Source organism: Sceloporus occidentalis, unplaced genomic scaffold, assembly GCF_023333645.1.
Source record: "Sceloporus occidentalis isolate IW3139 unplaced genomic scaffold, rSceOcc1.0.p SCAF_131, whole genome shotgun sequence".
Classification (NCBI taxonomy): Eukaryota; Metazoa; Chordata; class Lepidosauria; order Squamata; family Phrynosomatidae; genus Sceloporus; species Sceloporus occidentalis.
Window position 1 is genome coordinate 380,054 of NW_028317111.1, and position 25,884 is coordinate 405,937.

General features: G+C 44.1%; 1 protein-coding gene across 1 annotated transcript in view; it reads right to left on the minus strand.

The window, feature by feature from the left end:
- Nucleotides 1–1,210: 1,210 nt before the first annotated feature.
- CD2AP (CD2 associated protein) overlaps nucleotides 1,211–25,884 on the minus strand; it is a 42,644-nt gene continuing 17,970 nt past the window's right edge. The window contains exons 4-20 of the mRNA XM_089499202.1: nucleotides 23,792–23,952; nucleotides 18,161–18,308; nucleotides 17,309–17,409; nucleotides 14,250–14,370; nucleotides 12,625–12,821; nucleotides 11,460–11,547; nucleotides 11,208–11,302; nucleotides 10,717–10,815; nucleotides 10,202–10,238; nucleotides 9,714–9,776; nucleotides 9,427–9,586; nucleotides 8,663–8,805; nucleotides 4,387–4,505; nucleotides 2,942–3,032; nucleotides 2,421–2,616; nucleotides 2,190–2,253; nucleotides 1,211–1,252 (exon numbers count right to left, since the gene is read on the minus strand). Of these exons, the coding sequence (XP_089355328.1) occupies nucleotides 1,211–1,252; nucleotides 2,190–2,253; nucleotides 2,421–2,616; nucleotides 2,942–3,032; nucleotides 4,387–4,505; nucleotides 8,663–8,805; nucleotides 9,427–9,586; nucleotides 9,714–9,776; nucleotides 10,202–10,238; nucleotides 10,717–10,815; nucleotides 11,208–11,302; nucleotides 11,460–11,547; nucleotides 12,625–12,821; nucleotides 14,250–14,370; nucleotides 17,309–17,409; nucleotides 18,161–18,308; nucleotides 23,792–23,952 (1,925 nt within the window). The remainder of the gene's footprint in view (nucleotides 1,253–2,189; nucleotides 2,254–2,420; nucleotides 2,617–2,941; nucleotides 3,033–4,386; nucleotides 4,506–8,662; nucleotides 8,806–9,426; nucleotides 9,587–9,713; nucleotides 9,777–10,201; nucleotides 10,239–10,716; nucleotides 10,816–11,207; nucleotides 11,303–11,459; nucleotides 11,548–12,624; nucleotides 12,822–14,249; nucleotides 14,371–17,308; nucleotides 17,410–18,160; nucleotides 18,309–23,791; nucleotides 23,953–25,884) is intronic.

Genomic DNA, 25,884 nt, shown 5'->3' on the forward strand with positions numbered 1-25,884 from the left:
CTTGGAATTAAGAGGCTCAGTTCCTGAAAAGGATTTAATTCAAGCAGTCGAGAGCTTCTGTCGAGATAATGGTAAAAAAAATATATATATTTCAGATTACAGTATTTCCTTATAAATCGCGGACGTTGCGTATCTGCCCCAACACTGAAGGCGATCTCAGAAACTGTCACTTAAATGCACAGGTAACAATATACATATTTAACAGCAAGGGAATCCATCGTTTGGCCAATACGGAGCGGGTAATCAACGTAATATTGTATAATAAAATTAATTATATATATATATATATATATATATATATATATATATAATTATATTATTAATATATATATATATTTGAACTGTATTGTTGCAGATCATTTTGAAATATAAAAATAGGAGAAATGCTATATATTAGGAGAAAAATTACAGGAGCAGACAGGAATGATACTTCTATATACTTATAAAGAGTATACAGAATTATCCAGTGTTTAAGTGCAATCGAGGCCCAAAGCCCAAAGCGCATCTAACGCGGATCCCTTGTAAATTTTTTTTAGTGCAAGTGACCTGATTTCTCATAAACATATATAAAAAAATACTAAACATTGTTACTATTGTGCATAGGTGATTCGCTTCCTACATACAGTATGAACACATAGGTACTATCCGATAGAAATCTAAATATACACAGATCGGTTATTAATACTCTGACTGCAGACAGGCACAACAGTGTGTGGTCCTGGGGAGGGAAATAAAGGGTAAAAATATACAAAAAAAAAATAATAATATATATATATATCATTGTCGTAATCGCTTTCCAAGAGCAGGAAAAGTCGAAGCTACTGTTACAAGAAGGCTATTTTGTCCCCCCTCCCCACCCCCACCTATATTACAGATTTGTAAAGATATATCACCGTATTCTGAGCATTAAACATATTTAAAAATGACGTAAGTACTTGATAAAAGTCTAATACAGAATTCCCTCTCTTTACACATAAGTTCAGTAGTATTTTTAAGCAAACCGACAAAAAGGTCTGCTATTCCAGCACAGTGAGAAGTAAGGCCGCTTTATCTTATTGGCAAAAAAAAAAAAAAAAAAAAAGGAAATAAAATTATATATAAAAGTTTGTTTGTTTTTTATATAAGAAAAATGCCAGTAAGTGTTGAACCAGCTTCCATCGCGGTGTGAGGTTCCGATGTCCAGATCGGATTATTACAGGAAGGCGATGTTTCATGTCAGATGGATGGCCTTCTTCAGCCGGTCAATCTCACCCTGAGTGAATAAACACATTATTTTTCACGTACAGACAGAAGAAGTAAAAAGCAGCATCAGCCAAGATCTCCCAAATCCTAAAGTGAAGTTCCACCTTGGTAAAAGTGCTTAACTAAAGAAACATTGTTTTATGTATTTTATGTACCACGTGACTAATCACTAGATAAGAATCAAGAAATCAAGTAAAAAAAAAAAAAAAAAGAAAAGAAAAAGAAATACTAACTTTGGTTATTTAAAAAGTATATATGTTAATAATAATTAAAAAAATAAATAATTATATATATATATATATATATATATATATATATATATTTTAAAATTTTACACACAGTGTATGGTGTCACATGACATTATATAGCATTCACGTTATCCAATGGTGCTACTTTGTACGACTATAGCGTCGTTGAAAGATCACAGCCGGCTCCATTATTTTTCAGCGTTGCTTTATTTTTTATGATTTTAATTATTTACTAAATTATCACATATTCATTAATCAATTAATACATTTAGTGACTTATTAAGCGAGTAAATGTCACATGTGTTTTTACTACCCAGATGCATAACCTTACATTTATCACCATTGTATCTAAATGGAAATAGAGGATAACTATGCTGGCGTCATATAAAGGAAAGAAACTAGTTGCCTAATCGTATACAGACATTACTAACACCCTCGTAACTCAAAATGCCATTCCCTAAAAAGCCTGCGGTAATCAACATCTAGATATTATTCCTTCTAGTCGCCTGGCCATATGATCTCTCCTGACATGCGCGTTTTACCCTGTGTGTGGTGGTGTGTGGCCCCGGAGAGTGCGTTAAGTTGGGTATGACATTAAAGCTAAGTTCAATATGTACAGGGTCTTCATGCTTTCTCCCATCATGTTGCATCCACCTCTCCAGTAGAGGGCGCCGGTGTGTAGAAAAAAGAAATACTCACCTCCAGGCTGGTACGCAACAATTTCTCCTCCTCTAGGTCTTTCTTTATCTTATCCAGCTCTTTCCTTCAATGAGAAGAATTGGACACAATTAAACATATTACACATAAACAGTGCATTATACAAAAGAGATCACTAAAGCTGCCGCTTTCCTCCAATCCCCACACGTTGCTCATTAAACGTTAAAAAGACGGCCAAAGCCCGGCGACCAATCTCAACAGAAGTCACGTTACCGGTGTTCCTTCCTGAGCGCGTCCACAATAGTGAGAAGTTCGCAGATCTGGGCTTTCAGTTCCTCCACTTCGTTCTTCTTACTGTCGGTTACATCCACTTTCCCTCTAACGTCCGCAGGAGCCGGGCTCAGGGGACTGGAGAACTTGGCAAGGGAAGACGTCGGGGTGGTGACGGAAGGCGAGAAAACAGAAGGCGCTGTGACGGAAGGCGAGATAACGGAAGTCGTGGTGACGGAAGGCGTGGGAGTGAATACAGGTGGAGTCGAGATGGAAACAGGTGGCTGGAAGTTTAAGAACAAAAACAGCGCTTTCAGGCAAACAAACACGAAATGTTTTTTCATACATTGACACAAAAACATAAAAGCTTCTATTATAGTTCCAACATGAGCTATTCAAGCAAACAAAAGGCTTGCAGACACTTTATTGACTCCTCGCTCTCTCCAAGATGCTCACGATGGGGCTTGAGACATAAGCTCAGAAAATACATGCGCATCTAGAAGCGAGCTTTAATAGATCAAGACGCACCTTCTTAACTTCAGGGGTCTTCACTTTGGCACTTTCATCCTCCTCCTCTCTAGCAACCTTTATGATTTCGGCTGAATCTTTAGCGTCCTGCAAAACATCATTATTGGACATCAATAGTCTTTGATGAACGGTGATGCATCCGATCGGCTGAAAGCATCGCTTCTCGAAGCCACGTACAGAGCGTTAAACTATATCAGCAACAACGGGGGCAAATAGCTGGGGAGTTGGAACGCTCCGCTGCCCGAAGGTTCTCCTAGGGGCAGGAGGACAGGATTTCTTAGGTTACAGCGGGCAGACGTGTCGCAAGTCAAGCTGCCAGAGGACTCGCGTCCCCTCGGACCCTTGGTGCTAGACACCGCTTCTGTCACATTTGTAACACTTTAGCCAAGAAAGCAATAAAACGAGGCACATTTGCAATTACTGGAGGAAGGCGAGTGACTGTATGCAAAGCAGATAAAATGTCAAACACGACATCGTGACAGATGGGGAGCCAAGGACCAAAACCATTTAACAATCGCCGTCATCGGCTTAGACCCCGTAATACACGGCATTACTGAAATTACTAAATATCTCGTTTTTCACTGGAAGGAGTAATCAATACGAACGTCAGAATTCTGAATGGAGAATTCTGAATACTCCGGTATTTTGGGTGATGGGTCCACATTTTTCTCCACTTCTCCGAGTGACGGAGGAATAATCTCCTGGAATCGTAATCCACGTTTCCCAATCTTAGTCTACGTTTTACCTTCGGAGAGAGGAGTCTGTGCAACGATCGCTCCAGGAGAACGGATTCCAATAAGCAATACGTCTGCTGGAAACCCACCTTAGTGAATACGACGGTGAGAGGTAACTCACGTAATTATTCCTGCCTATTAAGTTATCTCTCACCTATTGTTAAGTCGTTGATTGATATTGATTGGTTCAGGCAGCCTTTTGTGGATGGGGGGGGTGGGAGAGGACTTTGGGAATGGAAATCGATTAGGTGACGCCAGCTCTGCCATCGGGAAACAAATCTCGGCTCCCATACGGTTAACATTTAATCTAAATATCGCCTAAACAATTACACAAATCAGCGATAAAAAGCCCAAGCCGTGGGTCGTTTTAATGAACGGATTTGAAATATAAAACACTACGGGCGAGTCCTTAAGACATTTACAATATAACATGTGCGGCTCTTAGACACAATGTATCCTAGAATTATTTTCACAGGAAGACGGCCAAGATCTCTCAGCAAAAAATTCCAAGATTGCCGTACGATAAATTAAAACATATAGGTGTACAGCGCTACGGAATTTGGTGGCGATATATATAAAACAAACAATGAATAAATCAAAGGTGATGCTTTTATCTCCGTCGGCAGGGTAATTAGCCAGTAAATGTTGTTCTATTGCCGCCTCCGTGAAGGTGATTATAAGGTCACACTGAAAAGCTCATTACTTACAGGGGGAGGGCAGCCGTTAAACCGGCCGGGCAATCGCTTTCCGGGCATCTTTGGTCTGCTTGCGGTCGGGTGAGACAAGTTCTCTGAGGTAGGCAGCACATCATCAAAACTCAGTGGATCTAAAGGAAAAAAGAAACCATCGCCATTTATTCCGAGCACTCGTGGTATGGATTACGGCTTAAATACAGCAGGTGGTTATGTATGGGGGGGGGGGGACCACAATTCCGGCACCTTTTCCATGGTTGCCATGATGAAGACCACGTCATACGCTTTGCGCGGCCAATCAGTATAATGAGTAGAATAAGTATGGTGAGTATATGTGATTTATCTTCAGCGAGTAGCGCGCGATGCATATACACCGACAGATCATTCCAATACACCCGCTCCCCTTCCGTCCATTACCATGTCGAGCCCCCCAGACCATTATTAGACCAATTATCCCTTGGCCAGCCAGCCAGCCCTTTTACTGCATCGGCTTTCTCTCTCTCCCCGATCAATCTACTTGATTGGCGTCTTTTACCTAATTATATTCGGCCCCCGGCCGCAGCCTTCTCATTACACCATCGCCAATCATTGTCCATGCTGCTTTACGGACTTCAACGTAGAACTGCCTTCATCTCAACCCTATGTTAATAATAAAATCCCGCAGAATACCCCCTTTCGTCTCTTTCCCAGCTCCTCTGCTTACACGGGGTACGTTTAGCTCCTGCCACCACTGCGGCCCCCGTATACTCACTGGCGGTCAGCTCCACCGCCGGATTACGCAAGAAGCTCTAGTGAGAAACCCCGCTACCATCTTTAGAAGGTTCCTCAGTAGGTGTGATGGCACCGACGGGTGGACTCCAGCACCCAACAGCGGAACAAATATGGGACTGGGGGGGGGAGCGGTGTGCTGCAGCTTCTCCTTAAAGTACTTTAATATACATTATTTGTTGGTGAGGTTGCATGAGACACTAGACACTTGCTCCAAGTCCCAAATAATGCCATTAACCACTCCAATTACAATTTGCGTTCGCAGCTCTCTTATTCTTTTTTGTATAAATTGGGGTAATTATTCAACATTGTTCTGTGTGAGAGTGAGAGAGAAAGGAGTGCAGTTTTGAGTGGAAATGACAGATCAATCAATCTTCGGCGGCAGCCCCTGTACTCGGCAGTGAATTCCACCAGGTCTGGGGTCGCAGCCACGAGTTGAAGCCGTCTCCTTGCACTTCTCGGGGTGATTTATACTGTAAATGCGTCTGCTATTTGTGCTCTAAGCTGTACTGATTTGCCTTGTTGATTGAAGAGCAATAGCTGAATTCAGTACATTAAATGCAGCAAACATGGCTGCAAACAGGTGCATCGCTGCCTTACACGTACCACCCAAAAGATACTTACTATTATTATCATGCTTTATTTATATGGCACCGACCCTTTACACAGCGCTGAATACATATAAATCACGGGATCTCACAAAACTAGAGAGGGATTGGCCCACAAGCTTACAATCTAGAGTGTATTAAAAGTGAGGTTTGCAGAATAAGTTTTGTAAATAATAAAAAAAATATAATATTTTATTATCTGATCTGCTTCTGGGCTGAAAACCAGGGGGCAAGACGGCGGGGGGGGGGCATCAGTAGTTAGTTTCCCCGCCCCCTTCTACACCTATAAGGAAATGATTCTCAAAACGTTACTTTTAATATAAATAAAAGCTTCCTTAATTTTTCATGACTCCAAAACGTGATCCATCAGCTTCAAAAGAAACCCAGGGAGTTAGGCTTAAGTTAGAAGACCCCCCCTCTATACTGCTGATTAAATAACGCCAATATTAGCTGCCAAATTTAAATGTAAGCCATTTGTGAGCGCTGTGACCTGTAAACAGAATTGGGCTTTAAAAGAATAAACAGTCTCACCAACAAAGAATGTACGGTAAAGTTATTGGAATTTATTCAATGAAATCAAGCTCCAGGGATAAACTTCCATTTTATATACAATAATAATAGGGAGGGACAAAATTACAACTCAGTTCTTAACATATGTAAAGAACATCCTTTCTTTTATACTCGGAATAAACACACACACAGCGATAAAACAAATGTAAACCAATCGTGCGTTAAACTCACACAACGGATGAACAGTAATGTTATGCGGATGTCACCGCGTGGTGACACATAGTATCCGGTCTGCATAAAGGACAGGCGGCGCCTGCTGTATTTGACACCATGGTCCTCAAACCTTTCTTATTACTTTTGAATGCCTGTTGAAGTCCTTAAATGACTTGTATGCACAGGAGAGTAGGGGTTAAATACCAGACCTTGAAGCTATGACCTTTCATTGAATTCCCCCCAGTGTACACACGTATGCTTCCTGGTTCCAGCAGAGCCGGCCAGGGGGAGGAGCTAAACTTTGTAAGTCCAGTAACTACACAACACCTGCACCGATCTGCATGCAGTAAAATGCGTCGGAATCCATGCAAGATGAACTGCGACAATATGAAAACAGAACTGCAGTGGGCCTTTCATTTGCGAGGTTAAAAAGCAACAACGCATGGCATGATTTCTTTTAAAACAGGGTTTACGACCTCCAGGCGACCCCTTGATGCACCTCACAGATATATATGTATTCTATGTATACGAGTTTGAGGACCATTGTGCAAAGGAGGGCCAAAAGTTTTAAAACAGTGTACATGCATACGTTACACAGATTGGCTACAATAACGTACAGTACTGCCCCTTGCCCGACTATATGCCCCACTCTTAACATGTTTATACCTGCTATTAGCATCACAACAACTACACATGCTATACATGCAATACATAATTAGTCCAGAAGGTGGAGCCTCTCTACTTAACTGTGTAACTAATGGGCAGAATACATCCGATTTGCCCCCAGTTTAACCTAAAAGGAAGCCGAGCTTTTATTAATGGGAAGCTGGGTGGGAAGAAGCCCCTCACATTTCACGTAGGCACGATAGAGGAGTGATCGAAGAATACCTAGGTTACGTGCTCCCGGCCTCTCTAACGGACCCGTCTAGGGTTTTTCGGTGACAAAAAAATGCGATCTTACCAAAATGAAGAAGGGTAGGGGAAGGTCCTGACACGAAAGAAGGAAAACATGGCAAACAGGAGAGGAAACAAAATCTGGAAAGAAAAGCGAAGGAGAGGAAATTTCGGAAACAAAAAAAATATCTTGCAAAGTAGGAGAATGAAACATTTGCAGAAGGAACAGAATGAGCCGATGTGTAAAGGAATATCTCAGAGGTGCCATATCCTAAGGTTACTGTCCCCAACGTGACCCACTACACAGTGACGGAGATGTATAGAACATGCCTGCGCATATACATATTAAGAGCCAGAGTGATCACAGCTTTAACTCATCAGTTTCCATAGCAACTATTCTACGTCTTCAAACCTGCTCCACGATTACCATGTGTAAATATGGCCGCAGTTTCAAAACTTCAATATGATAACCGTTAACTTTGCCTGTATATGGGAAGTGGATCTTATGAAGATTTTTTTTATGGGTCGTGGTGCGATCGTGAACACAAAAATTATGCACGCAGGGAAGGAAACCTGTAGCTATAAATCATATGTAAATTAAACGGCACTTGTGGACACCGCGTCAGAAAAGAAAGTACATTATAAGTAATTTAAGGACAGCCAGCAGAATTAAAACTAGGAATTAAATGGATCATGGAATGATGTGAAAGGGGTAAGACTGCAGACCGTATTCTAACCACTAGGTGGCGATGTATACCTGTATAAGGAACTAAGCGGCGTCCGAATAGTTAGCGAGGAGCAGCGAGGAGCAGCGAGGAGCAGCGAGGAGCAGCGATTGCGGAGATTTCCTCACCACGTAATCTTTATGGATAATGCAGGGCCAAAACCGGCCCTTGGTAGTATACAGTTAAGGTGTTTTATCTTACTCTAGTTTACAGTAATCAGCAACTTAACAGGGTGTGAATGGAAATTAAGATAACACTCCGCTTGCTATACAAGAGACGCGTGTTTATTACAGATAACATGATGTAACGCAAGGAAGTAGTACTTAACTAAGAGGGTGGTAAATAAGCGGAACCGCTTCTCATCAGAAGTGGTAGAGGGTAATACAGCGAGCGGATTTAAACTGCATGGGATAGACGCACGGCTCCTGAATCTAAGACGAGACCAGCGACTGGTGAAGGTCGGTCTGCAATGTAATGAAATGTTTGCCACCTGAACAAAGCCGGTTTCGGCGAGCGCGAGAATTTACTCTCCGCCGTCTGTAAAGGACGCACCGGCAAACGCGTTTTACGTACCGTGTTCTCTGGGGCTTTTAGCGGCACACGGCTCGACTTCTACGGATTTTGGCCGGCTCAGAATCTGCTCCAGGTCCATCTTCATTTTACTAAGCGGCTCAGGTTCTGATTTGGGTCGAGTTAGAGGCGAATCCCCGTTGGGTCTGAAAGAGAACGGCGTTATCGTACAGGAAAAATACAAAGCAAAACAACGAAACCAAAGGCTACAAAATATAATAAAACCTTCTGTTATCTTAACAGCAAAACCTAAAGCGGTAAAGAAAAAAACTAAGTAAAACAAGGTAGCTAAAAAAAACAAAAAAAAAAAAAAACTACAAATAACAAAAATGCTTGAACAAAATAAATGTTTTCAAGTAAACAGGAGGGGAAATCAGGCGCCTGGTACCCAATAGACCAATACGGGTCTGAGGGGAGACCGTGAGCCGTCCAAACGAGGCCGAACTATAGAACAGGACCACAATTTAATATATTTAACCCCTTAAGGACAATGGGTTGTCCTTAAACCCATTAAAAACAACGCATTGTGAGTAGCTTTGTCATGAAGGGGTTAATATCTCATAAACCACCACACCATGCATCGTTTACCACCACAGACGCCTTCGTTGGGTCTTCTGTAAAGCGCTCAGCGTTGAAATAATTATTTATTAATTTATATAGCGCTGTCATATTCTAAAGCGTTGTACCATGGGAAAAGGGCACGTTAAAAGCAGAGCATCGCGTAACAACCTGGACTCGACGCGCTACATACATCTGGAGGCACTCACTTGGATGTAGGTACCGGTAAGGCTGGCTTTTCGGGTCGTTTGGGTGGGATGGAGACGGACTTCAACAGGCTATTCGACTTGTTTGAGAGGGAGGGTTTCTTGGGTGGTACCTGAGGGGCGGCTGGTTTGGAAGGCTTAGAATCCAGAGATGACTTTTCATCTGCAACGAACAGATTATACACAGGAAAGGGTTAATGTGTGACTTTTAACTCCTTGCAGCCTGGCCGTATGGAGAAGTCCATCGAATGGTCACCACGCGATACATTAACCCCGCATTGACTGATCACCTTTGTCTTCCGGTTTGGTCGGGGTAAACTTCTTCTCGCTGATGCGAAGTTCCGGCTTTGGTGCTGAAGGAAAAAAATCGGTTTTGTGAGAGTTTAGTACGTTTCTTGGACTTTTTTTCCCCCCACCGGTCCTTAAAAATGTAGTCGGGTTATGCTTACAATCCAAAAGTACAAATATATTAATATTTAGGATGGGTTGTCCTTAAACCCATAAAAAAAAACAAAAAACAATGCATTGTGAGCCCGTACATGTACGGGCTTTGTCATGAAGGGGTTAAAAAAAAACCACAAAGTTACAGTAATATCCGAAGTTCCCCACAACTTTAGTGCCATTAATTACACCGGCTCGACCCTTAACAGAGGAACAATAGTTTGTAATCTAATATACGGCCCTGAATAACCCGTCTGAACCGGCCACGCTGCGTTTGCCTGTGTTGATTCAGCAATGCCCCCCGCCGGGTTTTATTCCCAACACGTCATTCACATACCTGGGCTTTTACTAGGAGGTGGGGGCTTCTTTGGTTTCTAAAAGAAAAAGAAACACGTCACGTGTCTAAAGCACTATATGAAGTATTAGCACAATACAAACATCAATAATATTACTAATAATAATAATAATAATAATAATAACAGCACAAATATTACCGATAACCAACAGCAGCATATTAGGGGCACCAAGTTATTGCATAAAATATAAAGGAAAAACCCCCACAGGCTGAAAACATGAGGATGATCGGTCGCAGCAGATTGTTAGATTATTATTGTGTTACAAAAAAAAAAAAAAAAAAAAAAAAAGCATATTTTGCTGGAAAGTTTTAATAACTTCTTGTCGGCTTGTCTCTATCCATTGTCAGTAAGACATATAACATATAAATGACATATAAAACGAGCACGTGCCGGACCGGCGCAGGCGCTGAGGACATATGCCGACCGATATCATCGGATAGCAGGCGGGGTAACGGATGCGCCGCAAACAAAAGAAACGGACAAGTTCAAAACGTACTTCTCTTTCGGAATCCGGGATTAAGGCTGCAAAGTTATCGGGGAAGACTCCTTCTTTACCGTTCAGCTCTCCTTTCCACCAGCCCGGGTCCCCGGTGTCCTGCAAGAGAGACGCGCGATGGAAGCGAGGAACGGGGAGTTTCAGCTGCGCTCCACATGGAGGAACTTTTTACATATTTAAAAGGATTTATTATTTCTTAACACAGTGGGGGGGGGGGGGTAGGAGCCATCATCTAAAACGAAAGGGTCAGAGGCTTAGGTGTAAGGAAGTTATGGAACAGCCTCCCAGCAGAAGTGGTAGCGGGTAATACAGTGAGGGTATTAAACATGCGCTGGATAGACATACGGCTCCTGAATCTAAGACGAGACCAGCGACTGATTAAGGTCTGATCTTTACAGCAGGAGAGACTAGACGGACGGACAGAATGGGTCAGGATTCTAGGATTATATACCTGGTTATCAGTATATAAAGAAACACTCGCAGAAACGCACTTTACTTATGATCTGGATTATGTCCCCTTCTTTAAAGGTAAGCTCGTCATCGTTGACTCCCACGTAGGCAAACAGCGCTCGGCAGGTCTCTTTGGCTACAAACAAGAGATGAATGGTTAGACGTGCGCGACCCGCTCCCTCCGTCAGTAACGTTCAGGTACGATAGGGCACAGGCCGATCACGATCCATATAAAAACGGGGGAAAAAGGTGTAAATATTTGCTGAAAGGTTGAAGGCAGATCATACTCGTACCTTTAGGCTTGCTGTCCGTCTCCGTCCGGGAGAGTTCGGCGCTCGAGGTGCGGAATAATCTAGAACCTGAAGGTGGGGTGGGCAACGGCTGCAGAAATAAGACAGAACCAGATGTACAGCGCTGCGGAATACGATGGCGCTATATATATATAAAACAAATAACAGATACTGAAACGGGGGACAAAATGAAAACGTAACGAGGACAACTTAGAGGGCATACGATGGGTAGGCGTCTCGTACTATTATTCTGCACTAGGACGCGTTGTTACAGCACATGAAGGTCTCGTGGCTTTAAAGCACTATAAATAAGTTGAGGCGTGTGAACACCTGCCGTGACTGGGACACGGAAGACCAAGTTTAGGGCAGTATTCACTCAACCACGTGTTGTGGATTTCGGTCGCTAAGCTCACGCTGTGTTTACGAGAGGCCAGCCCCAGGGAGCTCCCCCAGGCATTAAAGTTTGAGCGGCCCTGTATAATGCATAGTGAAATTAGTGAGACTGCTTGGAAGGGGCTCTCAGCCTTGTGAGTAAACCCCCCTGTGATGAGCAGCCTATTTAATACAAGGTGGGGGGAATATGTAAGAGGAGAGGGCGGCAAAATGTGTTTTTTTTCCCCCAAAACAGGCAGGAAGCAGCGTTTTACAGACCCAGACGGTGAAACTTTCCGCAACGGAGCTTCCAAGGACTTCAAAAAGGGTCAGAAGCCCCGAGACGCCACAACGTGCCATAAAGCATCTTCCGCAGGAATCGCAGTTATTATTATTATTATTAATATTATTATTACAGCAGGACGGCCAGCTTTCTGCATTCATTCTCATTTAAAGGAACACATAATTTTCTGATATCCGCTCAGAGGAGGGATATATATTATATAAATATATTTAATATGGCGGGTTACAGAATTACAGGGCGGCTTCCCTGCCGGCATAAAGGGGTGAATTTGTGCCGTTTACGGCATAAATACAAGAAATCTTAAACAGGACGTTAATCTCAAAAAAATAAAATCTAAAAACATTGCCTGATTTTGGTTTTACCCTTTAATCCATTCGGAAGCTTTTCAGAGTAGCACCCGGCACCGGGGGAAGAGCAGCGGGGAACGCGCCGGCTGGCGATCGGAGGGCTCGCTCATATATAGGACGCCTGCCATGTCCGCACGCCACTCACCTTCTCGATCCTTTTGAAGTCCGAGTCAGAATTTGCCATCCTTGGTCTAAGCTTCAGCGAGCCATCTTTGAAAATATCTCCAAACCCGACGCCGATGATCTTCTTTGGCGGAGCCACAGGCGAGGGGGACGCCTCCGGCCCATTCCCCGGGGAGAGTACCGGGGAGGCAGGGGAGGCCGTAACGGCCCCCGGCTCAGCTATGGGGGAAGGAAAGGAAAACTATATAAATATATATATTCTATTTGTACATCTTTTAACCACTTGAGCACCAAGCGACCCTCCCTGGGTGGCTGGATGAATTTCTTAAAACTTAGTCCTTTCTATAGCATGATCCCCACCCACACGGGTCCGCAGAATCCCCCCATACGGATTTGCCCCTTTGCATGCCTGTCAGCTATTCTCACGCCCCCCCGAGTAAATCGCCCCCATTGATTTCAATGAGCTTGCTTTATGGACCATCAATGGTAAGAACCATTGGACCACGGAGGAAGGCAGCTGCAGCTTCCACCTCAGTTTGGTGTACTTTAAATGCTTACAATATACCCCACGGCAGGTAATGTGTCATCGGGTACATGATAAGGAACAATGGAGGACGCCAGAAGCCTGGACGGATTTATGGTTCCAAAGGTCGTATCGCCCAACTGCGGACCTCAGACAAAGGAGGTGGGAATGGCGTTCGGGACACGGCTACAACCCCGAGTCTGAAGACCCCGTTCCTTATCAGATCTTTGCTCAACCAGATCTCGGGAGTAGACGTTCTACAGGAGGACGACATTTTGGGTCCAACTTTTTCCTAAACGAATATTTTGAAACTACCCACAAGCAGTGTAAGCGATCGGTTTGAAGGATCGCGGGGCTGAGAAAGGTCTTGGAATGGCAGCCAGCGTTAATTAATCCGTTTTCTTGTTTTAAAGCTCTCTCCCTTATTCTCCAAACTCTTATCTCCATGAGACAATCGGCAACGTGATGAGAGAGATGATTTAACGGGGAGAAGGAGTCATGGAAATCCAGAGAAAAAGGATTCAAGATGGCGGCACCCGTTGTATGGACACAACCAAGGAACGTATAATACGCAGATTTCTATTCTAATGCATAATACGGCCCGGGGCTCATTTGTGAGATATAACCAAATAACCCGTCCTGTGGGTGAGCCGGTCACGGCCAGATCCCTGGGCCCTGTTGCCCAAGACAGAAGAAGAGGCGTCCATGCGCATGTCAAGAAGCGGCAGTTTAAGCCCTCCGGTACGAGGTGGGCCACAAAACGCACACGTTAAATTATATATAAATTACTATATGGCTATAATACACACACACTACACATGTATACCCGGATAGCGATGGAATCCAGAATGTTTCCACTTTAGATCGCCTTTATACCGTTAGTATTTGTGTGTAAGCGAGCGTAAGCGTGGATAAGCGAGCGTAAGCGTGGATAAGCGAGCGTAAGCGTGGATAAGCGAGCGTAAGCGTGGATAAGCGAGCGTAAGCGTGGATAAGCGAGCGTAAGCGTGGATAAGCGAGCGTAAGCGTGGATAAGCGAGCATTTGCTGGCGCGAGCTGATCGCTTGGCGTTTTATGTACATGCTGGCCGTGTTTTACGTCCGTTCTGTAGATTTGTCGATTACCTGACTCTTCGAGGAGGTCCTGGCTCTCCCCGTCATCTGACGGCTCCAGCTCTTTCACAAAGTTGGATGGGAACAGGCCGGATTTTCCGTTGTTGCTCCCGCTCCACCACCCTTCCTCAACCTTAAAAATAAATAAATACATTTATTAAACACATAAACGGGATTGTGTTACACGCGGTACAGGAACACAAATACAATTAGTACGTATTATACAACTGGAAGGTATTTAAGGAGAGGTTAATATGTTTTATCAAATAAATGATTATATTATGAACGCACACTCACAGCATTTCGAAAGCTGGATTTCAATCCACTTCATGTTATTTTAAAGGACAAAATTAGCTTTTCTTTCAAAAACAAGAACTTCTGTAAGTGAGCTAAGTCTGCAACAATTCTTAGCCTGAAAAGTATGACCTTTAATGCATGTGTGGGAGAGATATATATATATATATATATATATATATATATATATATATATATATTATATATACACACACTTTAAATTTTTCTTTTTCTTTACATTTTCGGAGGCTAATTTATGAGACCCTCATTAAAGTGTCAGTAAAGCTTATTTATAACTCGCACCAATTACCTTCATTAAAATATTCGCACAATCGTTACCTTAAAAAATGAAAGAGAAAGGAAGAAGCCGCGCCACTGCTGATCCCGTCGCTGTATTAAGTTTCATTATATATTTATATGCCATAAGGGAATCGTAAACAGCCGCCAAGAGCCCACATCAGGTACGTGACCAAAAACCACGGACGTCCCGCAACATGCGTTTCCGATATCTTGGCACATAACAAAAGATGCTAGAGATCATAAAGAGGAGACGGACGAATAATAAAACGTTTTTTTTATATATTTTGTTATTTTTCTATATTATTTATGAAGGGAATGCGAGCGATTTCTTGCGGGCACGTTTCATACCCTTTAGATTTTTTTTACATTTTTTTGGGGGGGGGGGTCATTAAATGTCCTGGAAATCTCACAGGAGCTGAACACATGTTAAGACATACTGATAGAGAGGGAGAAGAGGACCCTGACCTGGTGAGCTTACAATCTATCGGCATTCTGCTTTCTTAACGTTCCTATGAAGTGTGGGGGGGGCTTTAATTGAAAGAACTAAGAAAATATTACTTTTGTGTGGTAAGGAAGGTGAGGTAAAGGCAGTCCCAAAATACTAGAAATAGAGAGATCTAGAATAATCTAGAACCCAGCGTGATACCGCGTAGCGATGTAGGAGGATAAGGGCAGATAACGCGAGGAGTTTCCGCAGGTTTCCTGCTAGACAAAGTTTAGCTTTATGGATAAAAAACAAAACAAGAAACAGGGAGTGAAAAGAAGTCATCACCGCCCAAAAGGTAGCAGAAAGCCCTGGTGACATCACACACGTCACGTGACATGTGACATAAATGACATCACACACATATCACATGAGATAAATGACATCGCACGGCCGGGTAAACAGCACGGCCACATCCCTTTGGACTTTAAACAAATTAGTCAGAGCTGACAGGCAGCAGTATGCACACTATAAATAGGTGAGAACGTGACCGAGCGCATTACATATACGTCAAGGTGAAGAAGCAGGAAAGAGGCTCGCCCACATTTTTTTAAAATTTATATATACATTTCAGTTTTACACACAGAGAAACATAGAATGCAGATCAGACATATTCTCCCCAGTCAGGAGCAGCATGCCTGTCCCATGCGTGTTTAAATTCCTTCACTGTATTACCCTCTACCACTTCTGCTGGGAGGCTGTTCCACTTAACGATCACCCTCTCAGCAAAGTAAGAGTTCCTTACGATTTATCCAAGGCGAGTATAATATGAGCCAATTCAAAACATGCATTCACAAAATGCTTGCATTAAACCAGGCACACCTTATAGCTGCAACCGGGCTAATACTGCCGAAGCGGCGGCTGTACAAATACATTTATCATTCTGGATAAGGAAACACAATGCCCGAGGCAATCATGTAGTCAACAAACCCTGGCAGGCGGGAAAGAAGATTGTTTTAACAGCTTTCCAAATATTTGATGTGCCAGCATGCGCATCCGCCGCGTCGGGGTGCCTTCGGAGCAGCTGAAGTTCTCGACCCGCAGGCAAAGGGTCCGGAGAATCCGCTCTGCCCATACTAATCCTTCCCAACAGCGGCATCACATATCCAATCGTATGTAATCCATCGGAAATCTTACACGCCGGCGGATCAGCGGCCCGATCCCGGGATCCTTCTACCGGATCGTACTTAATACACAGAGGGGGGGTAGTCCGAAAAGGTTCCTTTTAAGCCACTGGTCCGGATTCCTCAACAACAGGAAACCTGCCGACGCACCTTGGCTTCGCACGCCGTATGGTGGAAGAACATCCTAGATCTCATTTATCTAATCAGACTCTACAGAAAATGTTACTCGGCGGAACCTTCACAATCTCCCCAGAACGGCCCGATTAATCACACTATAAATCACACACTAATTTGGAATTAAAGAGATATGCATTCTTACACGCCATATGTATACATTAAGACGTCTTGCACAAGGCCGTGGACCTCTTCCATAAGGGTGCGATGTATACGTTTAGGTTATAAGAAAAGCAAAACCAGGGAGCGGCCCTGGTGGGGTAAGACATTTACCATATTGTCCTGAATATAGGCCCGACTTTTCTGCGCTTATTTAAATATTAAAATCAGGCGTGTGGCCTATGACAGGGGTTGGCCGACGGTGCCGGGAATGGAGCTCTTCCAGTAGCGCGGTCCTTCGGTAATGCGGTCCCCTTGCAACGTGAGCTGACAAAAAGTGTTCCTCCTTAAAAAGGTTATAAAGTATCGCAGCCCCATATTTAGAGTCATTTTAAGATTCTCTCCTTAATAGACGAGGCACCGTTAGTTAGAGGGTGCCTTTCTTCAAAAAATTTAATTCCCTTAAAAATGTCACCAGGGGGCCTATATTCAGGACAATACGGTAGTTAAAGCCATAAGTAGCCTTCTCCGGAAAGCTACTAGGGTTACCGCGGTAATGTCGGTTTGGAAGGTTTTGGTTAATTTCCCCCACGTACCTCTTCGATGACGTCCAGCACTTCTCCCACCTTGAGCTCCAGCTCGTCTTCGTTCTGGGGAATGTACTCGAAGAGCGCTTTACATCGTCTCTTTTTCGACTCTGTGAACGAAATAAATGCGATTATGTGACGCTCGGCATGTAGATTGCAGGCGTAGAGGCGTGGAATACACGGCTTCACCTACACAAGACACCTGAACACTGTATCACATGCTACCACCTCCCAGCAGAGGTGGTAGCATGTAATATGGTGAGGGGATGGTCTGGACTCAACAGCTTTATGTTATAGGTGTCCGTCCCGGGGGCCGGTTTCCTCTGCTCCCAGAGGCACCGGCTTTATATTATAAGAGTCTGTCCCAGGGGCCAGTTTCTCTGCTCCCAGAGGCACCGGCAGTGATGGGTAAGGGCCTGCGGGGTTATTTGCTTATCCGGAACGGTTCTTAAATCATCACGCACTTAGCGGATAGATTAGGCTTAGCTTGGATTTCCCGGCCGCTCACTGCTGGTTTTTGACATTTGTTGTTCCTGCTGTAAAGACCTTAATCAGTCGCCGGTCTCGTCTCAGAGTCGTATGTCTATAACATGCACGTTTACTCACTTCTACCGGGAGGCTGTTCCGCTTACCTACAACTAAAGTAGCCAAACCTTACAAATGCAGCATAGTAGTGCGAACATCTCATTCACTAGACTATGATACTTAGGTAATCGTGGCTCACGGGCCGTTTCCCAGCAGCCCTGTTTAGTGTCGATATTATTTTATTATACATTATATTAGCACTAACTGATATTGACCGCTGCACTATACTGGCGGCAGCCGCCGGCAGCATTTTACGGCATGATGGCGTTCACGTACTTTTCTTGAGAGACTTGGTCGGGGGTGGGGGTCCCAGTCCCGGAATGCCGTACACGCTGATGCGCTGGACCAGACTGGCTACATTCCCAGATTTCTCCCGTTTGGCGGGTATTTGGTCTTCCGTTACTTCGGGATCCTTCTTCACTTCCTAGGATAAAAAGATACAATACAATTACACTGACGGGATACTCTGCGCATGCACACAGTAATTATTCCGCGCATGTGTGCTGCTGAACGCTAGATGTGTTCTCGTGGAATAGATAAATATACGGAACCCGAGGGATCAGCACGGGGCTTGTCGGACTAAACGGGTTCTAGCGGCCGCAAGGAGAGGAGGAGTGAAGATTGGGAAAGGACTGAAACAAGAAAGTACGTATCGGAGGAGGTTCCATCCACGGAATTCGGCCTCAAAACAGGCCTTCAACACCGAAAAACGTTCATATCGTTACAGAGAAAACAAAACGGGGGGGGGGGGGCTGGGAAAAGCACGGGAATTCTCGGGTTTAAGGGGAAAAAGATAATGATGTCATCCAGGCCACAGATACATTCAGTGTTTCAGCCAATCATAAAAACGACAAGCTCTCTTTCTTCCGTCATGACCCTAAAGTAACCGTGTAGAGACCGGAGGACCACTAATATTTACCGCTCGGCCCTCTCCGGAGGTCACCGGAATCCAGAGCGCCTTCACCTGCCATGCCTGCAAACTTATGTCTCCGACACCAGACGAGCCAGAGGGCTTGTTTTTCCCTCAGAAATCTCATGGTGCCGCCACAACCACAAGGGATTCTGGGTAGGCGCATGCAAATAAGGCTAACAACAATCACCTTTTGCCTCTATGTCCACTTTATACACGGATCCAAGACGGCAGTAAAAGGTGATCCTCCGCGTGTATCCGAAACAACCAACATTTCCAGCGCGTTCCAGAAAATCTATCCCGAGAACCCCGTCAGCCGGCTCTCCGGTCACATGACGATCCCGCACAAACTTACGATGGAGGAGACGATTATTCAGCGGTCGGCTGATTTTTTTTCCAGCTCAGAAGAAGAAGCCGTTGAGACTCCTGATGGGGGCTGAAGCGGCAGCAAGGAGGTCGCGAGAGGAAACAGAGCCACAGAGCGCGACTTTACAGCAACGCCACCGCTCCGGCAGCACCTGCGTTACTTAATATAACCACAAAAATCGAGACGTAAAAAATAAAGCCTGAGAATATTCACTCTGATCTCTACAATAAACCAAAAAAGCTTCCTTTAAACGGTTACAGAATAGCACATTGTACAGCTCTTCGGCATGCGTCGGTGCTATATAAAGCAATACAAAAAAAAAAAAAAGCTGCTAAAGTGATTCCCCACCCCCGCCCGCGAGGAACGCAGAGGAAAAGCAGGTGAGCAGATCCCTGAAATCCGGAACATCTCCCTTCCTAATAGATTACACCAAGAAACGCGTGTCGGCGGCGGCAGGTATTTCTGCTCTCTGGAATCTTCCCTTGACTTCATTTGGTCCCTATGACATCATCATTCCATCTTCCATACAACATCGTCTTCCTCGGAAGGGGGAACCGGCACGTTTCAGAAAAACCATTAGCCATTTCATTCGTCACACGGAAAGGCTGGCGGGCGGCAGAGAGCGGGATCCCCGGCAGTATTGTTTGGGATCAGTCGGGTATCGCGGGATTTTACTGCCTGTGATTATATGCTGTGTATATTATTAAGTGATGAAGTCATAAGAACGTTCGTTACGGTATCATTAGGCAGCTTAATTAAAGCATTCAGCCGCTCCGGCCGCACGCCCTTCACGTTCCTTAATCACGGGTTTCCAAAACGCCCGGCCCAACAACACGCAATCCAGGAGGCGAGCAGAGCGTATCGGCACATCAGACCCCCATATCAGACCCACCATTCCCTAAAGAACAGACGCTATTCTCTGCATTCCTTATACAGTGCTCTATACATTTAATACAATATATATATATATATATATATATATATATATATATATATATATATATATATATATATATATATATATATATATATATACACACACACATATATATATATATATATATATATATATATATATATATATATATATACACACATATATATATATATATATGACTGCGAGTGCAGTCAAAGGGGCAAATGCATATGGGGAGATTCTGCAGCCCCCCCATACATTTACAAGGGGAGCAGCATGTGAATTTAAAAGGAGCTCGCACGCATTAAGAAGCATGTAACGGCTGGAGTGCCAGGGTTGGCATATGTCCGCTCCAGACAATTAACTAGAACCACGTTAAGACTTAAGTGCCAAATGACCAACCTTTTTCCTCCCCATAACTATGCTGCCCAAACAGCAGCCGTTCCCCTGCGTAGCACTTTCTCCGTCTCTCCAGCGCAGGATTGGAGAGGCAGCGAACGCGGACAATCGCTGCGAAGGACTAACCGGGATCGGCTTAATTACTCTGATCATGTGACGTGTATGCATGCCAATCAGCAGCAGGGGTTAATTCATTCGCACTTTAAACAAGAGACTTAATAGAATACAATAAAGAGCCAACGGTACGAAACGGGAAAAGAAACACAATACTCACCGAAGCGCCGGCCACGCACAATACACAGTATCCGGGGTCTGAGGACAGTTTAATGTCTCCGGCAGCCCTAATACCGAAGGATGTATATTAAATAATAACGTATTCTCTCTCGTTTTTCTCTGTAAATGTAACTTACAGCTTCCTTGGACGCCGACGCATTTTACTGAACGTAGCTCGGCGCAGGCGTTCTTTCGATGCCGGAATGAGACGTCCGTCTCCTGACTCCGCTCCAGGCCACCTCTACTGAGAGCAGGATCATGAGAGCAGGAGGACTCAAGTCTCACCCACAAATTCCAATAAGTAAAGCGTTCAGCCTCAGGGACTAGATAAGAAGAGTTTGAATTCTGGCCCGCCGGGACCCACCGCGACAAACTCGATAATATCACAAGAGGGGCGCCTTCGCATGTTTAATGATGCCAGGTTTTAACCGACATGCTGCTGGCGCTGCCCCTATATCCTCCACCCGATTCCCAACCCCCACTACATACAGCACGCGAAGGGTTATTGAGCTGGTTTTTAAATGGCCAGATAGCAATCAACACAACAGAAACACGACCAATTAAAAGTACATACTTTCAAGCAGCCAATCACTGGCAAGAATCCTCAGATCCTGGAGGAGGGAGGGCAGCTGCAGCAGCAGGGCTGCAACCTCTGTGTCAGGTAAGAGCTCTGAGTCTCTACTTTACCTTAAAACTAAAGACCCCCCCAGTGGTCCTTAAAATAAAGACCCCCCCCACGTATAAAAGGATCCTCAGCATCATCCCACGAACCATATCGTAAAGTGAGACTCCCCTTTAAAACATCTGCTGGCGGCCCCCTCCGTACAGCGCTACGGAATACGCCGCCGCCATATAATTCAATAAATAACCCAGACACACCATGCAAATGCCTGATTTTGATAAGAAGTCAAACAGCGCATGGACGCATTAACCCTCCACGTGCCCCTTTAACTGTAGGAATGCGCAACTCAACATATGTTGTTATTGAGTATAAAAGAAAAGAGAGACGGGCGCAGGCACAGAACCCACGGGCCGGATAATGAAACGTCAGCGAGTGAACGAGCCTCCTCGGCGCGGGCGCACCTCCCCGTGACAGGAGCGGGGGAACCGGTTCTGCGACCGGCTCTGGTGACCACTTCAGAAAAATCACATAAAAACTTATTTTTACCCTCAAACCGGAGATCAGCAAGTAAAAGGCGCACTCACCCACTCCAGAGACATCTCTGCCTGCACACACCCTGCTAAGATTTCCTACTGTGGGAGTGGATAAGAGGAGGGGAGGAAAAAGAGAGACAGCAATCATGTAGGAACATGACTCTCGGTAACTGGCAGGCAGCTGTTTACCGGCACTGCCAGAACGCGCATGCACGGCCCGGCTCCTGGGTCCCAATGCTTTTTTTTTTTGTTTGTTTGTCTTGTCCTGCAAAGTTCCAAACCCTTTCACTGCCAGATCCCACCGAAACCCGCAGACAAATAATACATCCAGGGCGCTGCTTAGGCGTTACGCAAACTTTAAGAGATTGCGCAATGGCAAAAGTAGATGTTTGTTATCTCCATGACTGCCAGGGGCTTCTGCTTCACGTTTGCCATATTTGCACCATATGCGATCACCCCTTTCCATACACACACACATATATATCTATATATATATATATATATATACACACACACACACAAAAAACAACTTCAGAATAGCCGCCAATGTATACAGCAATATATTATATATACACACACAAGAAAAAAAAACGTCAAAATACAGCAACATGTTCTTAAGTGCTTATATAAATCATTTTTTTTTGTTTTTTGGGGGAGGGGGACATTTTATAAATGTGTATATATATATATATATATATATATATATATATACACGGTATTTTAATTTCTAGTACAGGTATAATGTGTATGTGCATTTTTAAATATTAATTTATTTTTATAAATTATTTTTTATATATTTTAATTTATATTTATTTCTAGTACAGGTATAATGTGTAGGTGCATTTATATTTATTGCTTTGCTCCGTACAAACAACCTCAGCTGAACTTTCTTAAAGGGATAGCGTACACCTCCAAACAGCATGACCAAACATCTATTACATGCCAACCCTGGGGCGTACCTTTAAAATCATTTTATGCTGTCATAGATGCACGACGAACCCCTGAAAATCCTGAGTGAATGATGGATGTGATTGGGTTAATTTCAAAGCAGGGGACTATGTGTAGCAAAACAAATTATATATATATAATATGTCACTATCTCATGTTATCTCTAATCCCTTCCCCCATTACAGAGACTGCCTCAAAGGGAAGCAATAAGGTAACAAAGAAGTCAGATATAATTTAATGGGGGGGGGGGGGGTCGGGGCCAGTATTATTTAATTAGTTTCCTGCCTCGGAGTTTTCTTTATTATCCTCCCCCAAACCTTGTAAAGGCCGCCTGAACTAATCAATAACAACCAATATCAACCGGCGTTTATACGCCTCGTAAAACGATCAGGGACTGAAAACAAGCTGCGGCCAAAATAAAAACTTCCACTGAAAAAAAAAAAAAATCACTATTTCAGAAAGCAAAACAAAAAGTGTGATTTTATAAAAATATAGAAAAGTTGTTTAAAAAAAAAAAATAAACCCAAACTCCAAAATATCAGCATATTTCAGTTTTTTTTTTGTTTTGTTTTTTTTAAAATAGCTCAAGTGAAGTTTTCTTTGGTCCTGAACTTACTTAGTGCTTTCCCCCCTGTTCTAAATCGATTTGTAATCACAGCAGGATATAAAACTTGTGTTCTTGGAGAAATGTTTTGACTTTCCTTAGGGGGTGGTAGATAGGTGCAGCAGCCTCCCAGCAGAAGTGGTAGAGGGTAATACAGTGAGGGGATTTAAACATGCATGGGATAGACTTATGGCTCCTGAATCTAAGATGAGACCAACAACTGATTAAGGTTTGGGTCTCTAGACCAGGAGAAACCGGCAAGTAGATGGGAGAACGGGGCCGATCGCTCTGTATTCCGGCTCGGGGCAGCCAGATATTTAAGGGGTGCTCCTTACCTTAACAAAGTTATCAGGAAAGGCGCCCCGTCTCCCGTGAAGCTCGCCCTCCAGCCAGCCCTCCTCCTCCAGCTTCTTCACATTGCGGATGATGTCACCGACGTGTATGGTTAATTCGTCATCGTGTACCGCATCATAGTCATACTCCACGACGTATTCCACTGCAAGAACACAGAGACCAATCAGTGATCGCACGCAAGCCGGGTCATAATCGCCAATTAACCTTTTGAGTGCCAGGGGAAGGCCGGGCCAGTTTTTATATTTTTTGCTATTGTTACATTAGAAGCAGCTTATGCTTGAATAACGTTTATTTCAGGACTAAACAGGCTATACGTGGATACCTGGTTTTAGGGTATGTGGGGCGGCACATAATATAGAGCGATAAAAACCCCCCACCCACCCCCGTTAATGTATCCAACTGATGTGTTTACATATATGTAGGCTACACATGCAGACCGTGTGGCAGCCCACACACGCAAGCCCTAACTTGCCACAACCCTTCTCATCCTTGAGGATGAAGGTGATGGGAGTTGTGGGGGGGGTCAGAGTTTTTCCCTCTGATCTCTTAGCGAATCAGAGGTCGCTGTTCCCTTTTTAGGTTTTGCGATGCATCGTTTGTTGCCAGGACTTTATGCGGCCACTGAAAACAGCGCTTCGGAGTATGTAGGCGATATGTAGCCCGCTTTGCTAGCTAAATACACCAATGTTTGGGGTCACTCAGCTGTTTTCTTGGAAAATAAGACAATTTCTGGCTGTAATGTAATCAATTAACCTTTTTAAAACTTAAACTTGGATCAGCGACCACAACGTGCCATTGGAGGCGATGGGGGCGATATAGGGGATGTTTATATGCATTTATTATTATTTTATTTCTATAGCACCAAAATTCCCGCAGCTCTCCTTACAGTCCCTACATTTAAAGGGTCAGACAGAACTAGGACTGGCTAAAACGTAGCGATAAATTAGGGAAAGAGGGCACCGCACACGCACGCGCACACCCCCACTGTCACCGGTTAAACAGGCGCACAGAGAGGCGGTTTGGTTATTTGGGTGGAAACGCAGATGGTCTGAAGCCTAAACCCCATGAATTACGTGCTTTCGGTGGATCTATGGATCGAGCTCACATTATAGACGCGCTGCCGACACTTATCGACCCGCTCACGGATATTTCAGTCCTTCTATACTTTTTGGTCAATCCGACCTACTGACGGGACAAAACAGATCCGTTTGCTTCTGCTGGGAGGCTGTTCCACTTATCTACCACCTCCTCAGTAAACTAAAACTTTCTTAAATGACATCCAAGCCTCTGACCCTCTAGTCAGATGATGACCTCTCGTCTTAACATTTCTCATTAGTTAAGCACGAGCACCGCGTTGCTTTCTGGAATGAATTGTTGGGATTACAATTAACAATAACAGCGCTTTCAACAAATAACTTCCGTGTGTTAAACGCTTTGTTTTTATTAACTTTCTTAAGTCTGCATGTATTGAGAGCAAGCTGGAGCCGGAAGCTTCCGCTGGCAAAATACATTTAAAAAAGTTGGTTCTCAGATGATTTGATGATGTTGTGGTCTGGCCTCTTTCTCCTGCTCTCCGAACCGGTTCTCCAACCCCGCTCCAGTATCACTTATCCATTAAACGGGCCGGCAACCGGTTTCTGGGTGCGGACACAGCTCAGCCGCTTAAAAGGAAATCCATTAAAAATAATAATTACTTATAAGCATGTAGCCAGGCAGCAGCTGCCTTACCAAACCTCCTTACAGTCCAAGGACACCCAGCAGAAGAGAGCACGGAAAGGAAAAATCTGACTAAATGCCGTCACGAGGCGATACAAGGGACACGAGGACCAATTAGAGCACACCTCATGCTTGTGTCTGATTGGTCCGGCACCTCGCCCCGTACATGTACCAGGAATTACCTATAGAGGATTGGCATGATTCAAAATAATAGCCATTAAGGGGACGCCTCCTGCCAGCGCATGGGCTTTAATACATACAACAGCTGGGAGGTCCCTTTTAATTTACCCCTTCACACACTGTATTTGCCCCCCTTTCCTCACCCAGCAGCTTGTCGTCCAACACATGACCGGGCAAG